This window comes from Herpailurus yagouaroundi, unplaced genomic scaffold, assembly GCF_014898765.1.
Source record: "Herpailurus yagouaroundi ecotype Mexico unplaced genomic scaffold, PumYag 139, whole genome shotgun sequence".
In the NCBI taxonomy this organism is placed as follows: domain Eukaryota; kingdom Metazoa; phylum Chordata; class Mammalia; order Carnivora; family Felidae; genus Herpailurus; species Herpailurus yagouaroundi.
Window position 1 is genome coordinate 3,434,347 of NW_024412394.1, and position 21,159 is coordinate 3,455,505.

The window sequence follows — 21,159 nt, forward strand, 5'->3', positions numbered from 1 at the left end:
CAGAGTCCCTAGTTTATTCCTATACATTTAAAAAGAAAAATAAAAGAAAGAAATGTCCATCTGAAATCATGAGAATGAGTGAGAAGGTTACTTTTATGGCACTAAGAATTGTAGAAAGGCACCCCAGCACAAGACAGGTTACTGACCTCCTTTACAGACCTAAAAAAGATTTAGAAAGCAACTTTGTGAACACGATTAAAAGCAGAAAGGAGGGTTAATTGATGTGAGAGAGAAACCACAGAACAAAAAGGAAAAATGACCTTTCATCGTCAAGTAATTACCTCCAGGCAGGAACTCCATGATTAGGTAGAGGTTTAGCTTATCCTGAAAACTATAGAACATTTTCACAACCCACAAACTGTCTGCCTCCACTAGAATGTCACGCTCCGCACGAATGTGGCCAACCTGGAGGTATACGCATTTGATTAATGACAAGCCTTGCTCTGCTTCATTAGACTGTATATTTGTTTAAACAAGTTAAGTACCGTTTGAGTATTCAATTGTGATGATGCAAAAGATCTAATTTATGCTTAGGCAAACCTATGAACTCAAAAGTGACAACACTGGACTTGACGGTATTCAGTCATGAACACTTGAGTGATGAAAGGCTTACAAAAGGACAAAATGAATGGCTGTCATGCAAACGGCAACTTTAACAGTGCTGTCAATTGAACCTGTGATTAATTAAAAGTACCATTCTTTTGCACATCTTTTTGTTCTAATAACCTTTTATGACAAAAATTAGTCCCCAAGATGAAACTCTCTAAACAAGTCCTGCCTCAGGTCTGCAATGGTGTCCGCAATGACGGTGCCCTGGCTGACAATTCTAGAATACTATACCACAGTATTCAGTTCGCTGCTGTGCACAGAGTATGTGCTCAATTCCTACGGAATGGAAATACAAGAATACCTAAGAAGAGTTACTGATTCGAATTTATGGTATTTCCAGCTTTCTGCTCTTACTAAAATATCTAGCCAAGGGAGACCAAATTGCCAAAAGGTTTAGGAGAACTGGCAGAACTACATTATTTCATAATAATGTTTTATTATCAAATTTCCCTTATCTACTTGAAATATGTAAGAGTAATCAAACCACAGCTGCGTATTATCAAATCCTGTCCCCTCTCCTCTTACGCTAAATGTCACAAGATGCAAAGGTGGGTTCAACCAGGTCTCCGTTTATTAAGACCCAGTGCGATCCTTGAATAGAAGTTTTGTTCTTAACATATGCAGCAGGGCTTCAGTCCTGCCCTACGTTCACAGGTAAAGATGTACCGAAGTCCATAAACTGGCACTTCCGGTTGGCAAACTCAGCGCATGATTGTTGTTTTGTTCAATACGATGCTCGATACAATGCTTTGTTTTACTGCAATGTCTTTAGCAAAGCCAGGCACTCTCTCTTCCAACTGGACACAGATCCCACCCTTGTCTCCTGTCTTACCCCTAACCTGCCTCATTCTTCCCTTCAGGCCCAAGGGAAGTATTGAGTTTACGTATCTCAGTTTCCAGTCTCTACTAAAATTCTTTGGGAAATTTTTAAATAGCTTCAATGTTGCAGAAAACTTACATTTTTACATTTCTCCTTAGGGCATGAGGGTGGGAAAATGGTAGATAAGGGTGGTAAGGAACAGTGTTATGAAATCACAAAGAAGCTGAGTAAAGGCTAATGCTTTTCCTCAGCTTTAATACAGAAGCAAAGCTTTTGGGAAACACTAATGCACTTGCTCAACCGCAGCTGTGGTTGTGCCCCAGTCATCACCGGACATAAAGACTGCGCAAGCCAGCCTCCAGCTGCCTCTGCTCTCCTGGCTCCCAACAAGGCCTCTACCTGCTGCAGGGAGCCAAAAAAAAAAGGGCGGGGGGGGAGACAGAACTATTACCACTCGTCACTCGCCTCGGAGGACAGAACGGTGACGGCAGCACTCTCTGTTTGTTAAGGGGAAAGCTACAGGCCACCTATGCACACCTTGCCCTCCTCTCCTGGGGCTGAGACAGCAACTAGGAACCTCAATATCTAAGAGTGGAGTGAGGTTAACATAGGGTAAGGGAAGGAAGAACCAAAGGTGCAACTCACATCAGAGGTTCCCTTTCTCTGTTCCATAAATATTTAATGGGGTGGAGTCACATGCTAGTTGCTATCCTGAGCACTAGGAAAGCAGAGATAAAAGTCCATCTTTTGTCCCCTCCTAATACTGTACTAGCATCACAATTGGAGGTTTTCCTTTAGCAATGTAAGAGAAACATGAAAAAGCTAGCTAAATGCTGGTCTCTTGTCCTTTAAAATTTATTTTCCAGATGGCAAAATTCCCACCCTATGGATCAGAATAACGACCTAAACTCTCAGTGGGTAGCTCTAACTCCTGTTCAGTTTAGTAAAAGCAAAGAAAGAACTTTTCCTAGGGGAAAGGAACCTGTACCTACAAAAAGTTAGGCTCTGAGTCTAAACTTGGTCAGCCCTACCCAAGTGATGGGTCTGCACTGGTCTACTTCCTCTCACGCCCTAGCACCAACCACGCTTCTTCAAGATGGCCGACTCAGGTAGAGTCTGTGACCAGAAACTTTAACTGGATCACACTGAGATCAAATCTAGGGAGCACAGTCCAACAGCAAGGTGAGCTAACAAGTAAGCTAATACATTGTTTAAAATCCTAATTCTCATGGAAAGCTCCTCTACTTTCATGTAGGGACACTTTAGAAAATGATTTTGAAGAAGGCACAGTATTTGAAAAAATGTTTTTACACTGTATATTTGAATTGTCCTCTGTTACCATGCTGGGCAACTGGCACATGTTATGAAGGATTAATAAGTGAAAATCATGATGCATACTTTTTACATTTTATTCTGAACACTAATTATTTGATAAAGAAAGGTTTTGAGACTTGGTGAAAACTATAGGAAGGGCACCTGGGTAGCTCAGTCGGTTAAGTGTCCAACTTCAGCTCAGGTCATGACCTCGGGGTTCACGAGTTCGAGCCCCACATTGGGCTCTGTGCTGACAGCTCAGAGCCTGGAGCCTGCTCTAGATTCTGTGTCTCTGTCTCTCTCTACCCCTCCCCCACTTGCACTCTGTCTCGCTCTCTTTCTCTCAAAAATAAACATTAAAAAAATTATTTTAAGTAATTTAAAAAAATAATAAATAAAGTTATACGAAATAGGTCTTATAAAAGTAAAACTTACTTGTGAAATACAAAATATACTGACTCATCACTACAGTTTTCCATTTTCCTTTTCAAGACTAGCTAAAACTCTTTCAGGGCCTATACCCATACCACACAATAATTTTTAAACACATAAATAGGGCTGTTGAGCATTCTGAGTAAGGTTGGTATCAGCATAAACTATAGTGTCTGAATGTTTACTGCCAGGGTATTTGATACTCTCAACCGAAATTCCTGGGAGTCTAAGCTTATAGGTAACACATGAAAATTAAAGAGAAAATAAAAACTTCAAATTTTCACTGGCACTTAAAAGGACTGAGAAGCTTCAGTGATTACACCTCCCTTCAAGAGGCAAAAAGGACTGGGTGTGGGGCCAGTCTCCAACCCTGCTCTTTCACTCTGTGTCCAGGGTTCTCCTTGCCACAGGCTCTCTCTTTGTCTTCCTGGAGCATCTGATCCTTTACAGGACATATGCAGGCATCACCCACTAAAATCTGTTCTTAAGCAAACAGCTAAATTAAATTAGATTTACAGAAAAGTTGCATTCTTGTTTTTAATATATTATCCAAACTTTAAAATTTTATTTTGCATAAAGTTACTTTTGCATCTTATAAATCTACTTGCAAAGTAGGTTTAGGTTTTAGAAAGTGTTCTCGCTCCTTAAAGGAGAAATTGTACTGCTCTGCCGTTTGCATTAGATTTTTTCAAATTCATTCAGAAAGAAGACTGGTCTGTCTTGGGTAGTAATGAGCTACTGAGAAGACCCAACTTTGGTTTGGGAATACAGAATGAAGCATATTAAGACACATTTTAGACTGCAAATTCCAAATTCTAATTCCTAAGGCTCAGTCCCAAAGTGTTAGAGTGTGTGTGTGTGTGTGTGTGTGTGTGTGTGTGTGTGTGTATATCAGCATTCAATAGGAACGCGTCATCACAGCAAGTGTGACCCCAAAAATAGGCTCCTCATGACAAGCACAGCATGTGATCAATTGGGAGACACAAACAGCAGATGCTTCTAATAGGTTTTCAACTTTTAAAAGACTGCACATAACATAAGGCATTATTTGTACTTTTAAAATACATGTAACTGCTTCTTTGTTGGGGAAAGAAAAGTAATACATGTATATTTGTACATGACAGTGCTAAAGAAAACTGTAATAAGAAAATACATTTCAAATAAACAAAAGGAACAGTTTTACGTAACAAAAAGCTGATAAGCAGCCTAAGATCACCATTACAATTGTGGTTTACCTGCTCTTTTTCAAGCATATCTGCTTTACGGAGTATTTTCATCGCATACACATGCCCTGTATCTTTCTTCTGAACAAGCCGCACCTAAGAGTTATAAAAGAAATGCCAAGTCAAAAGTTCACAATGCCAAGGTAATTAATGCTTTCATGTGTTATAGGAAGTAATTTAAACTGGAAAAGTGTTACAATTTTAATATAAACAACCAGCAATTTAAAAAAAAAAAAACAGAAAAAAAGTGCTTTTTAACATTCCAAAATGAGTAGATTTATTATACACGGTGAAGTCAGTCCTGAAAACTTTCTCAGGTATCTCTAGATCTGAACAGTTTGGCTCCCTCGTTGAACAAGTCAATCCTATTTGAAAACCCTCCCTTTTGAACTTAAGGACTCATTATAACCATGGCACCTGTCATCCACAAGCTCAGACAACCTAAGGAAGTGACTGCAACAGTGTTTAAAACAAAAGCAAAAGCTCATGTGCAAGAAAAATGTCTAGAAGGAAAAAACCTAAAATGTGTCATTAGGGAAACAGGGTTTTGTGCAGTTTTCCTCTTTCTTATCCTCCAATGTTTTTAGAGCACATAATTTTACGATGAAAAGACAATCGATAGTCCACAAACCCAAAGAAAAACTTCTTGGCAAGTCCCTGCACATCCTCCCCTGCACCCCCCCACCCCCACCAAGATACTTAGGCTATCTCCTCCCTGCACCTTTCTTCATGTTTTTCCTGACTGAGTCCCACGTCCCTTCCTCACTGAACAGAAAGTTCTTTTAGAGGTAGTACCATACCTTCCCCTGTCTCCAGGAGCCAACAGGGATTTTGAACACTGAGGGATCAATTTAATCTTTCACCTGTGCCTTTGAGTATGTACTCACATTTCCCCTAGGTATGGGTTTTTAATAATATGCTGCTCAATTTATACAAAGTTAATGAAACTATTGCATCATCCACTTTGGGTGAGTCGTCCACTTTGGGTGTTTTCCACTAATGAGGATGACCTTGCAGGGGCTCATTTAAACCCTCCCCATAGACTGCTCTTATGACCGAGCAAGATGCATCTACAAGACCTGGTGGGACAAATGCTTTCAACTCTCTACCACTACCTGTATAACCCATTTCTATAATCTCTGTCTCCTGGGGCCACCTTTTTAGAGCGATACAAATCTAGCGGGAAGAAATAAAGGGTGGATATATGCTGTTGGTTTGCTCCTGAAGAGGCAGTGTGAGACTGGGAAAAGCAAGAGCTTTAAGATCAGGAACTCCTTTAAAAAACAAAACAAACAAGCAAAGGGAAAGAAAGAGAGACAGACAGAGAAACCAAGAAAGAGACTCTTAACTATAGAGAACAAACTCATGGCTACCAGAGGGGACATGGGGGAATGGGGGAAACGGGGTGAGGAATGAAGAGTACACTTGTCATCATGAGCACTAGGTGATTAAAATGAAAACTTAAAAAAAAAAAAAAAGATTAGGAACTTCTGGGCCCAACTTCTGGTACTGCTGCTCAATGGCTATGTGACTATGGAGCATTACATATCCTTTCTCGGAGTCTTAATTTCATCATCTATAAAATGAGTCATTGACACGATTATAGGAGAGAAACACTCAGTAAATAGTAAATACTGATTTCCTTCTCCCTTTCAACTCTCCCTCTAAATCAATACTTAAAGCGTCAACATCATCTCTGGCAAAACAGAAGAACAATCAGAGATCTGGGTCAGTGGAGGGGGAGGAAAGGACAGACAGCAGTTACAATGTGGGCCTGGCACGTCTGACCCACCTACCCCATATTTCAGTTCTATCGACAACCATGAGCTGATGATACGTTGGCAGCTTCAAAGTTCTGTGGTATTTTTGTATCTTATCTGGTAAGTAGCTGTGGTTTTTACCTCACCGAATGCTCCTCTGCCTATTACTTTTAAGGATTCAAAATCTTCCAATCCAAGTCTTGTTCTCTTCAAACGAAGAAACTCTGTTTCCTTCCGAGCATGTGCTGATCTCCTCAGTCGTTTCTAACGTTTAAATAAAGGGGGAGAGAGGAGGGAAGGGAAGGAGCTGAATTTCTGCAACTCCACAGCAGTCTTACTCGTGACTGGAAAGCAGGGCCATGCCGATTAATCATGACCTTCTCACAGGTGAGAGCCTCACACAAGAACCCTGAAGAGGCCACTCCTCCCCTCCCCAGCTTCCGGATACAAAAACAAACCATACTGATCATCGGGGTGCCTCCGGTGGACTCTGACTAACCTACTTCAGCAGTCAATTATTCGAACTTTTCTAATGAAGGCAGAATAAACAATATTTTCCTTTAAACTTTTTTATATAAAATCAAAGTGTGGGTTTTTTGGTTTTTTTTAACACATTCGAGTTCATTTTATGCTCTATAATTCCAACAAGACTTTGGTATTTTTCACCATTTTCCTGGATTCTATGATTCATTCCTATTTTTGAAAGCATTTCCACGGTCATTTCAGTTCCTTGCACAGTTTCTTAACTGTATTTTCTCCTACCAAGTCTGTAGACACGGGGGGAAGGGCTGATTTGAGAAATATTTTGCCTTGATAATGATTTCAGGCATTTGCACCACTTCTGTGGAGATATTTCCATGATTTCTGTAAATATGCTATGGTTTCCTTTTAAAATTTTAATTTGATCTCATCTCTTTCTTTTCTTGGAATTCTAAATCTAATTAATTTATTACAACTGGGCCTAAATAAGACTTCCTCTCCTGGGTACTCAGTAATTAATTTCTCCATCTTCATGAATACCTAAATCCAGAAGCGCACCAGCCCTCCTAAGTCCCTCTGCTACTAAGCCAAAACCCTTTCTCTATGCACCAAGGCTAACAACTTGCTGCACAAGACTCGCCACGTTGGGTTTCAAGGAAAAACTTCCCAATATTAATTACCTCTTCGTCCTTTAGGCCTTCCTCTTCCATCACTTTTTCTAACTTCTTTTGTCTAAAAATAAATAAAAATATTTGAAATAACATTTGAATAACTTTCTGAAAAAGCCTATCCAAACACAGGGTTTTTTGTAATGATAAAAACAGGTAAATCTCAAAGTGCCTCATTAAAACAAATTACAGTTACTAAAGACAAGTGAAAAGATTCCCACCCTGTTAGTTCTACCTTTTGAAAAAGATTGTATAAGATGTTAATGCAACAAAGAATCTTATTTCAAAATGAAAAGTTCTCTTTCCTTTATTTTTAAGTTATTTCCTCCTTAACAAACCACAAAACAGCTGGTGTTTGATAACCTCTTCTATCAGGGTGTTTCTCTCTCTCTCCCAGACTGGTATCTACTTCCTTTATTTTTACATCTTCCTCCTCCTCCCTGCCACAAACAAAGAGCAATAAACACTAGTAAAGGCAGAATTTGGAGATTTGGGGTGGAGGGGAGAAAAGGGAATGGTCAAAATACGTGATTGGCACCACTATCAAAACTTAAGACTCTAAATCCTTGGAGTATTAAACTTTAAAAACTGCATCCAAGAATATTTTTGAGCTACAATCTCACAGTGAAACAAGTGAAACTTCCTTATAACCAATTCCACACAACCTTTATTTATTCGGCATAATAAATGAAAGCACATGGGCTGGGATCTCTATCACTTATCAGCATTCCTGATAGCAGGCAATGTGAGCAGGACAGGGAAGAATGAAAGTACAGAGTACACGAGTACACGCAGCAACAGCATGTAGTCAATGCGGGGGAGGCACACAGCACTTCAAGTGCCACACTTCAAATGTCAGTCTGTAGACAACTAAAAGCTACAGAGGCCTGTGTATAAAGGAGTGAGGTGATGAGGTTCTATTTTAAAATGACAGCCACAGTAATAAGCTGACGGGCTGGCAGGGAAAGCAACTGACAACGACTGAGGCAGACTGAAAGCTTTAGTAACGATTCAGACGAGCAGTAAAGATCTGGAACTAAGGCTAGAAACCTAGAATGAAGTGAAGAGAGCTATTGCAAAGATGACCAACTGGCAGCAGGAGTCAAAGGAAAAATCTTACAATTTCTTGTGTGGGAGGATAATGACACCAGTAGCCAAGAGAGGAAACACAGAGAAAGGACCAAGGGAAAGGTAATGGGTTTTATTTTGGTCAATAAATAATTATTGCAATAATAGAAATTAGTTTAAATCAGTATCATGTTAGAAATCATATTACACATCCACAGGATCAGATGACATCAAGAATTCATATCCAAAGTCTCAGGAAGTAAAAAGATCTACTCTGACCCTGATTTGGGGGGGGGGGGGTGAGTCGGGGAAGCACTGGCATGGCTCCCAGTCTGCCCACTTCTCTTCTCTGAGTTCCCAGAATATTTTGGGGTATGTATCTATGTGTGCACATTACTGGAAGGAGAAGGCTGTATTACTGGTACTTTCAGGAGTGTAAATTAATTCCATTTCAGTGGTTAAATAGTTGAAGTAGAGAAGACTAAAAAGAATCAAAGATAACATCACAGCAAGAACTATAATATCTCAACCATGGTTAGCTCTTTTTGTGCCTTCAGTATCAAACACCATAATTTCCGACTATGTTTTTTTGAATGACCACACCAGACTAGGCTAGAAGTCCAATGTGCTATCATATAATGTGTGTCCCAGAGATGGTTGCTTCTGTGTATTTTTTTTTTTTTTTTTCCGAAAGAGAGAGAGAGGGAGAGAAAGGCAGAAGGAGAGAGAGAATCTTAAGCAGGCTCTGTGCTGGGCATGAAATCATGACCCAAGCCAAAATCAAGAGTCGTACCGTAACAGTCTGAGCCACCCAGGCACACCTGCTTCTGACTATATTTTAAATCTCAGTTCCAACTAAGAAGCTTTCCATAGCTTGACTGCAAGCATAATTAAATTGGTTTCTGTAGAATATCTACCTGAGAGTAAAGTTATCAGAATCAACTCCTTGAACACAATCAGATTCGTTCATCAGAAAAGTATCCAGAAAAAAGCCTATCCATGGTAATGATACTGGGGCCAAGCCAATGAAGATCTTAAAGACACAAAAAATGGCAAGCATAGCCTGAAATGAGGCTTACAAATGATATCTTCTGTGAGATGATCCCAAGAAATTACCATTAACTTTGTTAGATTCATGATGACATTGTAATTACACAAGTAAATGGCCATATTTTACAAGATGTACCCTACAGTACATAGGAAATGACAGATGTTTAAATTTTGTTTTGAAACACAACTGCAAGAAAAAATAAAATGGAACAGATGAAACAAATTTAACAAAATCTTGATGATTACTGAATCTGAGGAATGAGTATATGGGGGTTCATTGTAAGATACATAGATACATACATATAGAAAGACATATAGTCTTTCTATATGTATGTTTAAAAGTGTTCATAATGAAAAAGAAAAGCAGGCCCCTCCACTGTGTGTCCCTGGTGGAAGAGCCAGTTTAGCTAACACTCCAGCCATTGGTGAAGCTACTCTTGCACTCAACTCCAAAGGTCCCGAGCAGAACCCCAGGAGAAATACCGCCCACTTACACTTGGAGGCCACCCCCAACCTCACCCCATCAAGGGCTTTCTGTGAGCTCTACTTATCTGCATGAGAGCCCACTTCTCATAGGAGATGGTAAGGGCAGGTAGCTGAATCCTCCTTCTCCACTAAGAATAGCGTCTTGTACACAGCCAACTTCATAAAATGTGTGTTGCCAAATGGGGAGGAAAAGATCCAAGTGTGTATCAATGTGCAAACATACTTATGACTGCATGTAATTAGCCCCTTTTGCCAACCTTAAGTTCACCTCCCAGTACAGCTTGATTCAGAGGTTGCAGAAATGGGAGAAAAGAGCTAATCCACTCTACAAGACAGCTGACTAGACAATATTTCTAATTTCTGTTGATGAGACATTTTAAAACCAGGAAAAATAGCAAAGAAATAAACACTACTTGTTATTTCCATGATCAAAATTGAGAAAACTCTCAAGAAATATCCTAAAAATGAATATTACAGATTTTTAAAAAATCTCGACAAATTACTTTGGTTTGACTGATATATCTAATCAGTGAATTAACAATCAAAGGTCAAGATTTACCCATTCCTGGGACTTAAATAAAACTGACACTTGCTGACTAATAGTAATCACAATATTACAACTCAGTATCAGATCAGACCAAATGCAGACAGGGGGAAATCTGGGTAAGACTATCTAACAGGAGTAGTAGAACTTGCTAATTCTCAAAGGGTAAAATGTAGGAAAATTCTTATTTGATTTGGGGTAAGAGGGGAGGAAACACACCATTACTTCCTATTAAATTAGGTTTTTGTGGCTTTAATTAATCCACCAAGATAGTATTTATGAAGAACAGAAACAACACAATATTTAATAAGAAAACAATGCTGGGTGCTTGGGTGACTCAATGAGTTGAGCATCCAACTTCAGCTCAGGTCATGATCTCATAGCTCGTGGGTTTGAGCCCTGCATCAGGCTCTGTACTGATGTACAGCTTAGAGCCTGCTTCAGATCCTCTGTCTCCCTCTCTCTCTGTCCCTCCCCCACTCACACTCTGTCTCTCTCTCTCTCTCAAAAATAAACAAACATTAAAAAAAATTTTTTTTTTTTTTAAGAAAAAAATGCCATGGGGCGCCTGGGTGGCGCAGTCAGTTAAGCGTCCGACTTCAGCCAGGTCACGATCTCGCGCTCCGTGAGTTCGAGCCCCGCGTCGGGCTCTGGGCTGATGGCTCGGAGCCTGGAGCCTGTTTCCGATTCTGTGTCTCCCTCTCTCTCTGCCCCTCCCCCGTTCATGCTCTGTCTCTCTCTGTCCCAAAAATAAAATAAATAAATGTTGAAAAAAAAAATTAAAAAAAAAAAAAAGAAAAAAATGCCAGTTTCCTTGGTTTTGGTTTCAGGCTGCTATAAATTATTTTGTATGAATATCTAGGCAATAATCAATATCTACCACATAATTAGGATCACATAAGAGAAAGAATAGAAGTGGTGTTCCTAGAGAACCTTACCATCAGAGGCAAAACAAGGATTAAATAAAGATGAGGGATGCCTGGGTGGCTCAGTCAGTTAAGCATCTGACTTCAGCCCAGGTCATGATTCTGTGCTTCATGGGTTCAAGCCCCGCATCAGGCTCTGTGCTGACAGCTCAGAGCCTGGAGCCTGCTTCGGATTCTGTGTCTCCCTCTCTCTCTGCCCCTCCACTGCTCTCTCTCTCTCTCTCTCTCTCTCTCTCTCTCTCTCAAAAATAAGTTAACATTGAAAAAATCATTAAAAAATTTTACCAAAAACACACATCCTAATCCTCTTAAGTGTCTACCATTCCCTTTGCACAATCTCTTTTGGTTAATTTGATCTTTAAGAAAAGCAAAACCACCACCACTTTTGGAAGGTATTTCCATCTTAAGAATCCAAAACAGGGGCACCTGGGTGGCTCAGCCGGTTAAGTGTCCGACTTCGGCTCAGGTCACGATCTCACAGTCCGTGAGTTCCAGCCCCGCGTCGGGCTCTGTGCTGACAGCTCAGAGCCTGGAGCCTGCTTCCGATTCTGTGTCTCCCTCTCTCTCTGCCCCTCCCCTGTTCATGCTCTGTCTCTCTCTGTCTCAAAAATAAATAAAACATTTAAAAAAAAAAAAAAGAATCCAAAACAAAAAAAGCACTGATTTCAACCCATTTTGGGGTGTAATTTAGTGTAAATCACAACGTAACACTTATTAATAACATAACACCATTATCGTATAATTACTAGAGAACATGATACATATCAATAATGAACTTTAAGGCAGAGCCAGTAGGATTAAAAACCAAGTATTACAGGGTTGCCTGGGTGGCTTAGCTGCTGAATGTCAGACTCTTGATTTCAGCTCAGGTCATGGGATCGAGCCCGGTGTTGGGCTCTGCGCTAAGTGTGGAGTCCGCTTCAGATTCATTCTCTCTCTCTCTCTCTCTCTTGCTCTTGCTCTCCCTCCCTCCCTCTCTCTGACTCTCTCCCCCACTCTTCCACTCTCTCTCTGAAGTAAAAAAAACAAAAACAAAAAAACCTATTATCAAATAAAACAAGTATCTTAATCAGAACTCGTAAGTATTTGTTTTCTTTCTCTAATACCAGAAACTACAATTTCAAGAGAGTGGTTGTATTTGAAAACAACTATCTCCAACAGCATGCCTAGAGATATACTGTGCAAATTTATCCTTGAATTCCCCATGATCCCAACATAGGGCACTCTGCAGGCACTTCTCTGTTTCAGTAAACAGCAGCTAGCCACCACCAGCTATAAAATATTTTGCTATTTCACTTTCAGATCTGCATATTTAAAGTTCAATCATGGGGCGCCTGGGTGGCGCAGTCAGTTAAGCGTCCGACTTCAGCCAGGTCACGATCTCGCGGTCCGTGAGTTCGAGCCCCGCGTCGGGCTCTGGGCTGATGGCTCAGAGCCCGGAGCCTGTTTCCGATTCTTTGTCTCCCTCTCTCTCTGCCCCTCCCCCGTTCATGCTCTGTCTCTCTCTGTCCCAAAAATAAAAATAAACGTTGAAAAAAGAAAAAAAATTTAGGGTGCCTAGGTGGCTCAGTCAGTTAAGCTTCCAACTCTTGGCTTCAGCTCAGGTCATGATCTCACGGTTCATGAGTTCAAGCCCTGCACCAGGCTCTGCGTTGACAGTGTGGAGCCTGCTTGGGATTCTCACACTCTTTTTCTGCCCCTCTGCCACTGGTGCTGACTCTGTCTCGCTCAAAAAAAAAAAAAAAAAAGGTTAAAAATTTTTTTAACTTTCGCTTATCTAAAGACACTGTTAAGAAAATGAACAGGAAAGCCAGAGACTGAAAAACTATTTGCAGAACATTTATGTGACAAAAGACTGGTAACTAGGACTTATAAAGAACTCCTACAACTCAATGGTCAAAAAATTTGAAGAAACACTTCACACACACACAAAAAAAATATAAATGACCAAAAGGCACATAAAAAAATGTTCACCATCATTAATCATCATGGCAATGCAATTAAACAGTAAGATACCACTAACCATCTATAAGAATAATTGAAGTTAAAAGACTGACAGACGTTTTGTTCGCAAAAATGTAAAGCAACTCGAACTCTCATACGTTATTGATAATATTTTAGAAAAAGGTCTAGCAGTTTCTTATAAAATGAAACATACTTATGTATATTTATGAACCAGCAATCCCACTCCTAAATATTTACCCAAGAATTGAAAGCAAATGTTCACAAAAAGATCTGTACACAAATGTTCATAGAAACATATCCAAAACAGTCAAAAAGTAGAAAAAAGCCCAGATGTTTATCAACAGAAGAATGTAAAAACAGAGGTATAGGTATAGTCAGAAAATAGAATGGTACTCAGCAATATAAAGGAACAAACTATTGATACAACAGCAACATGGATGAACCTTGAAACATTAGGCTAAGTGAAAAAAGCCTTACTGAAATGAGTGCTTACTATATATAAATCCATTTACAACCTCCATCTGTATAGAATAAGCAAGAGTAATGTAAAATTACAATAGTGGTTGCCTGGGGTTGAAGGAACATCTCCAAAAATCAAAGAACTTTCTAGGATGATGATAATGTTTTATGTCTTGGTAGGAGTTTCAGTTCTACAGGTACATACACTTGTGGGGTGCCTGGGTAGCTCAGTCAGTTAGGCGTCCGACTCTTGATTTCAGCTCAGGTCATGACCTCACAGTTCGTGGGATCAAGCCCCACATCAGGTTCTGCTCTGACAGTAAGGAGCCTGCTTGGGATTCTCTCCCTCTCTCTCTCTGCCCCTCCCGTGTTCACACGTGCTCTCTCGCTCTCAAAATGAATAAATATTTAAACTGTTTAAACTAAAATATTTAAAAAATATATATATGTATATATATACACACATTGAACTCATTTGCTATACAAGAAGTAAAATATACTGACATCTGCAACATACTTTGAAGTACAGCAAAAAATTAAGATGGTTTAATGAATGGATAGAGATGGATAGATGGATATGTGATAAAACAATGAATGGTAATTGAAGAATCTAGATGTATATACAGGTATTCACTGTATAATTCCTTCAACTTTTCTGTACTTCTGAACATTTTCATAATAAAACGTTGGGAACAAAATTTTAATTACGAGTTACTATATAAATAATATATACCAGGTGCTAAGTGACTGAGTGATTACTATGTGAGAAGCACTATGGTGGATACTCACATATGTTATATCTAATCCCCACAACAATCCTGCGAGGCAAGTATTATCCCCATTTTCCAGATTGGGAACTGATACACAGAAAGTCTAAGAAATTGGTCCTGGCCTCAGACAGCTACTAAATGGTAAAGGCAGGATTCTCAACCCAGGTCTGATTCCATAAGGGCTGCTCTTTCTACTACATCGCACTACTTTAACAATAAATCTAAGAATTTGGCCAATGTTTTCATACTACTATGGAATTCTGTGTTATTTTTTTTCTAAGAATTTATTTTTAAGTAATCTCTATACCCAACATGGGGCCCAAACTCACAACCCTAAGATCAAGAGTGGCATGCTCCACTGATTGAGCCAGCCAGGCACCCCTGTGTTATTGGCTAGTAGTAGAAATAAGTGGGTTAATAGCAAGGACTTTGGAAATCAATGGCACTGTCCTTCCATTCTAATGGGATAGGATATAATATGGATGCTGCTATTCTTATCTCCTTTCAACAGTATTATGAATGTGTTTTGTGACACTAGACATGAATGCCAAAACCATGACACAATTTTCTCAAACAAAATTCTTTACCTCATTTCTCGTTCTTCATGTTGAGCGATAAGGTTGCTATAAAAATTCTCCAGTGTCACTTTGGTCATTGTCACCCTTTCCTTTGTGTGATTACTCATGGATGAGCAAGGTGTTGAGCCTGTCATTGCCATGGCTGCTAGAAACAAAAAAAGAAGAGGTATTAGTTTTGGAGTTAGAATCCATCAACTATCACTCTCCTACCACCCTGGTAGGAAAGTAAACTGGTACAAGTTTTCTGGAAGACAAACATGTAAATATATAACAAAAGTCACATAAACAAAATACTTGGTGAAAATAAGTATGTATCAATGTCCTATGACCCAGAAATACCATCTCTAGGTACAAGGCCTAAAGAAATTGTCACACATGCTCTTAAGGAGATATGCACAATGATGTGCATTAGAGGGGATGTTTATTATGCCATCTTTTGTGACATAGGAAGTTGAAGCCAATTCAGTAAGGAAATAAATAAAATGCTGTGGGGGTGCACATAAAGAAATAACATGCAGTAGTCAGAAGCAAATCTATCTGTACCTAAAAGTGACATGAATATCTTTAAAACATCTTGTTAATTTTAAAAAAAGGAAGAGAACAAGATCGTAACACCATAAGCGTAAATTAAGATATAATATAGACACGATATAATTCTTTGCCATCCAAGAATCTACCTAAAAGAAATCAAAGACCCATAGGGATTCATACACAAGGAGACTCAATGTAGCAGTGTAATGGCAAAGGAAAACTTGAAATAACTTGAATATCCAACAACAGAACTGATTAAATTATTGATTTATGTGTTTACCAGATGTGCACAGAATTATTTGAAATACATATCAAAATGTTACCACCGGCTTAACTCTAGGCAGTAAGAACACAATACATCATTTTATTCGTTTGTGCTTTTCCATAATTTCCATATTTTCTTCAATGAATATGTACTATTACTATTAAACTACAAATAACTTTTTTTTTAATTTACATTTATTTATTTTTGACAGAGAGAGACAGAGCACAAGTGGAGGAGGGGCAGAGAGAGAAGGAGACACAGAATCCGAAGCAGGCTCCAGGCTCCAAGCCGTCAGCACAGAGCCCGACACGGGGTTGGAATTCACAAACTGTGAGATCATGACCTGAGCCAAAGTCGGACGCTCAACCAACTGAGCCACCCAGGCGCCCCTAAATACAAATAACTTTTAAATCTGCCATTCCTATAGTTAAAAAAAACCTATGACTAAAATGCCCATTTATAGGTATTTATGTACTGACATGTCTTATGATATTAGATAAATGCTTGCTGTCTATTTGGATTTACAAATTAAAACAAATAACTGTGATAAAAAAACATCGTTACAAAGAAATAACCTGAATCATAATTTTAGTGATGGAAGAGATCTGAAAAACAAGGGACCCTAACCTCCTAGTTTTACATATGAGAAAACTGATACCAACAAGGTTTAAATAGTTTATAGAACATTTTTTCCTAAATTTAAATTTCATCCTCCACCCCCACCCCAGATATTTTTGCCAGCCCATATTGTCACACTCGGCCACACCATTCACCGATCTGGACCTGCTCCAGCATTGGCAATAATGTTCAGTATTTTATCCTTATCATGCCTTCCTCCAACATGACTGCCTGCCTTTAAGTCTGTCTTTTCATCCCAATATAAAGTGGAGTAAAAGTAGGAGGGGCCAAGGGCCATTTTCAAAGATAGTACATTCTATGAAAAGTTTCCTTCAGGTTCCCTTTAATACTTAGCAGCTTTTTATTTTTTTTTTTAATGTTTATTTTATTTTTGAAGGAGAGACAGTGTGTGACTGGGGGAGGGGCAGAGAGAGAGAGAGAGAGAGAGAGAGAGAGAGAGAGAGAGAGACAGAATCTGAAGCAGGCTCCAGGCTCTGAGCTGTCAGCACAGAGCCCGACGCGGGGCTCGAACTCACGGACCGCGAGATCATGACCTGAGCTAAGTCAGACACTCAATGGACTGAGCCACCCAGGCGCCCCATACTTAGCAGCTTTTTAAACTGTCTCGTAGATTAAAGCTATTAAGGAATGCACAAATACTTACTATTACTAAGACAAAAGGCTTAACATTAAGCAACTTTATTTAAAAAAAATTCAGGGAAAATCATATAAAAGAATAATTCTTTGAGAGCAAAGTAATTCAAAATCAAGGCTCTACTTCAAATGTTTTTATTGATGATGTGCCAAATTCAAGTGAACTCAGCTCTACCTTATGTTATTTGTTATTATGTTATATTTTTTATGGGGAAGTTTCTGCTAATACCAAACAAAGAAAACGCAAATGTTTTTAGGATATCAGTAGATTTTTCAAAAACCTCTGGTTTATGAAGCTTGGGTGTGGTTCCTTATTTGTCAGCCTATACCCCCTCCACCCACAATGAAAACCACATGCACTCTAAGTCTGGTGAAGAAATTTTGAAACCAGATTTAAAAACAAGTCTGAAGTAATGGAGTGCTTTGTACTCCTCCCTGGTCTGAACATTTCTGGAGACATTTTTATAAATACACAGATGTGGTTACATTTTAACAACTGAAATTATTTTAACATAGAAATGCAACTAGAAGAGTGTTTAAACCTAAGACAAAGAGCACCTTCCATATAATAAGTGGTTAATAAACTAAGTTGAGCAAGTTAATGATTTTTCAGTTGTCAACAAAATTAAAGAACAAAATTACATTTACATTGATAGGTATATAAATACTGGGGTGGAGAAAGTTTTGACTCATTTAAGTCACTGGCATGGCTTCCTAAGCTTTTAAAAAGATCAACAGGATATTAAGCGTACTCAAAGATGATCATATAATAGGCTAACAAATTTTCTAGCAGAATGATTTTCAACCTTCACATACAGTCTCTAATGTAATAGCAAAGATTGCACTATCCTTCCCTTTGACCTTTCTCCAAAACCTCCTCCTCCCCTTCCTTCACTCATAAAAGGATGAGCCTATTCTAATAACCTTTCATCAAAAGATACAATTACTATTGCCCTATAGCAATTTACAGGTTTACTGGGTCAACCAAGTACCTTTTAAGACAGAGCTTTCCCTTATGCTTTTGACAATTCAAGCCTTCATGCCCTGACCTACAGACTACGGGAGGTCCCTTCCCTGTTTGTTTCATTCTTCAACTCTGCAGAATTAGGGAATAGGTAGGTGAGAAATTCTTAAAAGTTTTATTTATTTATTTAATTTTTTTTTTTTTTTTTTTTTTTTTTTAGAGACAGAGAGAGACAAAACGTGCATGGGAAGGGGCAGACAGAGAAGGAGACACAGAATCCAAAGCAGGCTCCAGGCTCTGAGCTGTCAGCACAGAGCCTGATGCAGGGCTTGAACCCACGAACCTTGAGATCAGGACCTGAGCCGAAGTCCGACGCTTAACCAACTGAGCCACCCAGGAGCCCCTTAAAAGTTTTAAAAATTTATGGGGCGCCTGGGTGGCGCAGTCGGTTAAGCCTCCGACTTCAGCCAGGTCACGATCTCGCGGTCCGTGAGTTCGAGCCCCGCGTCGGGCTCTGGGCTGATGGCTCGGAGCCTGGAGCCTGCTTCCGATTCTGTGTCTCCCTCTCTCTCTGCCCCTCCCCCCTTCGTGCTCTGTCTCTCTCTGTCCCAAAAATAAATAAACGTTGAAAAAAATTTAATAAGAGAACTGGATCTTTGTAAGGCAGGGGTAGGTACTGCAAACATAAAAGCAGATCACATGAAAACCACTGTTTTATTCAACCCAGATGGCTATGCCTGGCTGACTGACTTTACAATGGTACTGTTACCTCTATGAACACCCCTTCTCTCACTAATTCTTTCTTTGTGACTGACAATCCAGAACCTTCCATCTGGGCAAATGAACACGGAGGCTAAGACTACTCCTTAACAGTCATCCATCTTTGGGGCATCTGGGTGGCTCAGTCAGTCAAGCCTCTGACTCTCCATCTCAGCTCCAGTCTTGATCTCACAGTTTGCAGGGGATCAAGCCCCACGTCGGGCTCTGTGCTGACAAGCCTGCTTGGGATTCTCTCTCTCCCTCTCTCCCTCTCAAAAGTAAACAAAAAGTAACTTTAAAAAGAAGAAGAAGGGGCGCCTGGGTGGCGCAGTCGGTTGAGCGTCCGACTTCAGCCAGGTCACGATCTCGCCGTCCGTGAGTTCGAGCCCCGCGTCAGGCTCTGGGCTGATGGCTCAGAGCCTGGAGCCTGTTTCCGATTCTGTGTCTCCCTCTCTCTCTGCTCCTCGCCCGTTCATGCTCTGTCTCTCTCTGTCCCAAAAATAAATAAACGTTGAAAAAAAAATAAAAAAAAAAAAAAAGAAGCAGCAGCAGCAGCAGCACGCACCGTAATTTCTCCTCCTGAACTGTACGTCAATGGGAAGCAAGTACTTTTAATATCCTTCTCCAGTCTCATGCACAATGCTACGCACTTAGTAAGCACCTTATAAAGATTTACAAAGAAGGCACTCATCTTTTATGACCATTACTAGGAGCTGGGGCTACGTATGTTTGGTAGGGATGGAGTTGGCACGTGAAGTGGTTTTCTCTACAAAGTTGGAGGATAGTGCTCTGGTCCCCTTGTGAGCAAGCCGCTCTCGAATGTCTGGGGTAGACAGTGGAGCCCATTATCGTGGTCATGTTTTACGTTTAGGGAAACCACATCTGCTGCCTGGCTAATCCGAATTCAGAGCCAAGGTGAGCTGAAAGGGGGAGGAAGCACAAGGTCTACCTCGCGCCAACCTTCCTCTGTACGTTTCAAAAACAAGTGTCTCTTTGTGTCTTTCGGTCAATTGGAAGTGCAGCCGGGAGATCTGGTCTCTCTACTAGCTGTTCCATACACTTTCTGACACAGACTTTCCTCCCGTCCTTATCGACTTTTCTTTTCTACTCTTTAAAAAAAAAAAAAATCTCCACTCAATTTTCCTGTGATTTTAAGATGATCTGAAGCCCAGTACCCTAAGACTAGCCACCGGAAAGGGAGCAGACTCAAAGGAACCACACCCCAAGGTGGGCTTTCCACACCTCTGCCTCACACAACAGCTCTTAGGTTCTCAGACCCCAGAAAAAAAGCAAAAGAAGTGAAAACTGGCAATGACTGAGGTCCCAGAGGAGACTGAGCTGTTGCAACGAGTAGACAAAGCTGGCAACATGGAAAAGAGAGACAGCCTGGCTCCCCGCCCCAGCTGCACAAAAAGAAAGAAAGAATGGGGTGGGGAGCCTGGGACTGGGAAAACATGGAGAGGACTGACAGGGGACCCTCGGGAAACCCAGAGGAGGGGGACTGTCAGGAGGCTGAGGAGGGCGGCCGAGGGGCCGACAGGACAGGGCTGGAAAGAGGGCGTCGGCGGGAAGGGAGAAGCCCAAAAAGAGTCGGGAGGAGACGAGGGGAAAAGCCTGGGATGGCCTGAAGACAGTGGCAGCGAGACACTCACCAGAGCCCCGGGGGAAGAAGGGCTGGGGGCGGCGACCAGCCGCGGACGCCGGCGCGGCCAGCGATGTCTCTCGACGGGCGGACAGGCGAAGCCCCAGCGGCAGCACCCGGCGGACCAGAAGAGACGAGGGGACGCCTGAGGGACTCTGGAGTCCGGGCCGAGGGGCGGTTGCGGGTGAGGACAACAGGAAGCGCTCCAACTGCCGGAAAAGACGGCAGCGCGAAGGGGCCAAGGCGGCCGAGTACCCCGCCGCGTAGTGGGGCAGGCGCGGCGGGCAAGGGCCAAGACTGCGCAAGCGTGACTTCCTAGAGACGCGGCGGGCGATTTCAGGACTGCGCGTGCGCGGCCCTGCAGCTCCCGCTCCCCCCGCCTTACCTGAGCAGGAGAGGGGGTACGGAGGGCGAAGTGTGAGGTGTGGGGCGCTGTCGGGGTGGGCGAGGCTGGGCTCGAGAGGGAGGCTCTATTTGTTTCTGGTTTCTTTGCTTTATTTTGAAATAATTTTAGACTTCCAAAAAGCTGTAAAATTAATACAAGGAAGTCTCGATATACCCATCACCCACCCAG

At 40.9% G+C, this 21,159-nt stretch overlaps 1 protein-coding gene across 2 annotated transcripts in view; it reads right to left on the bottom strand.

The window, feature by feature from the left end:
• Positions 1 to 20,891, bottom strand: part of STK38 (serine/threonine kinase 38) — a 39,717-nt gene extending 18,826 nt beyond the window's left edge. Inside the window, exons 1-6 of one of the 2 annotated variants that reach the window (XM_040473344.1) lie at positions 20,596 to 20,891; positions 15,162 to 15,297; positions 7,319 to 7,370; positions 6,300 to 6,422; positions 4,411 to 4,494; positions 282 to 405 (exon numbers count right to left, since the gene is read on the bottom strand). In XM_040473344.1, the coding sequence (XP_040329278.1) occupies positions 282 to 405; positions 4,411 to 4,494; positions 6,300 to 6,422; positions 7,319 to 7,370; positions 15,162 to 15,292 (514 nt within the window). In that variant the 5' untranslated portion in view covers positions 15,293 to 15,297; positions 20,596 to 20,891. The remainder of the gene's footprint in view (positions 1 to 281; positions 406 to 4,410; positions 4,495 to 6,299; positions 6,423 to 7,318; positions 7,371 to 15,161; positions 15,298 to 20,595) is intronic. The other variant, XM_040473343.1, reaches the window with a different exon arrangement.
• Between the last annotated feature and the right edge of the window lie 268 nt (positions 20,892 to 21,159).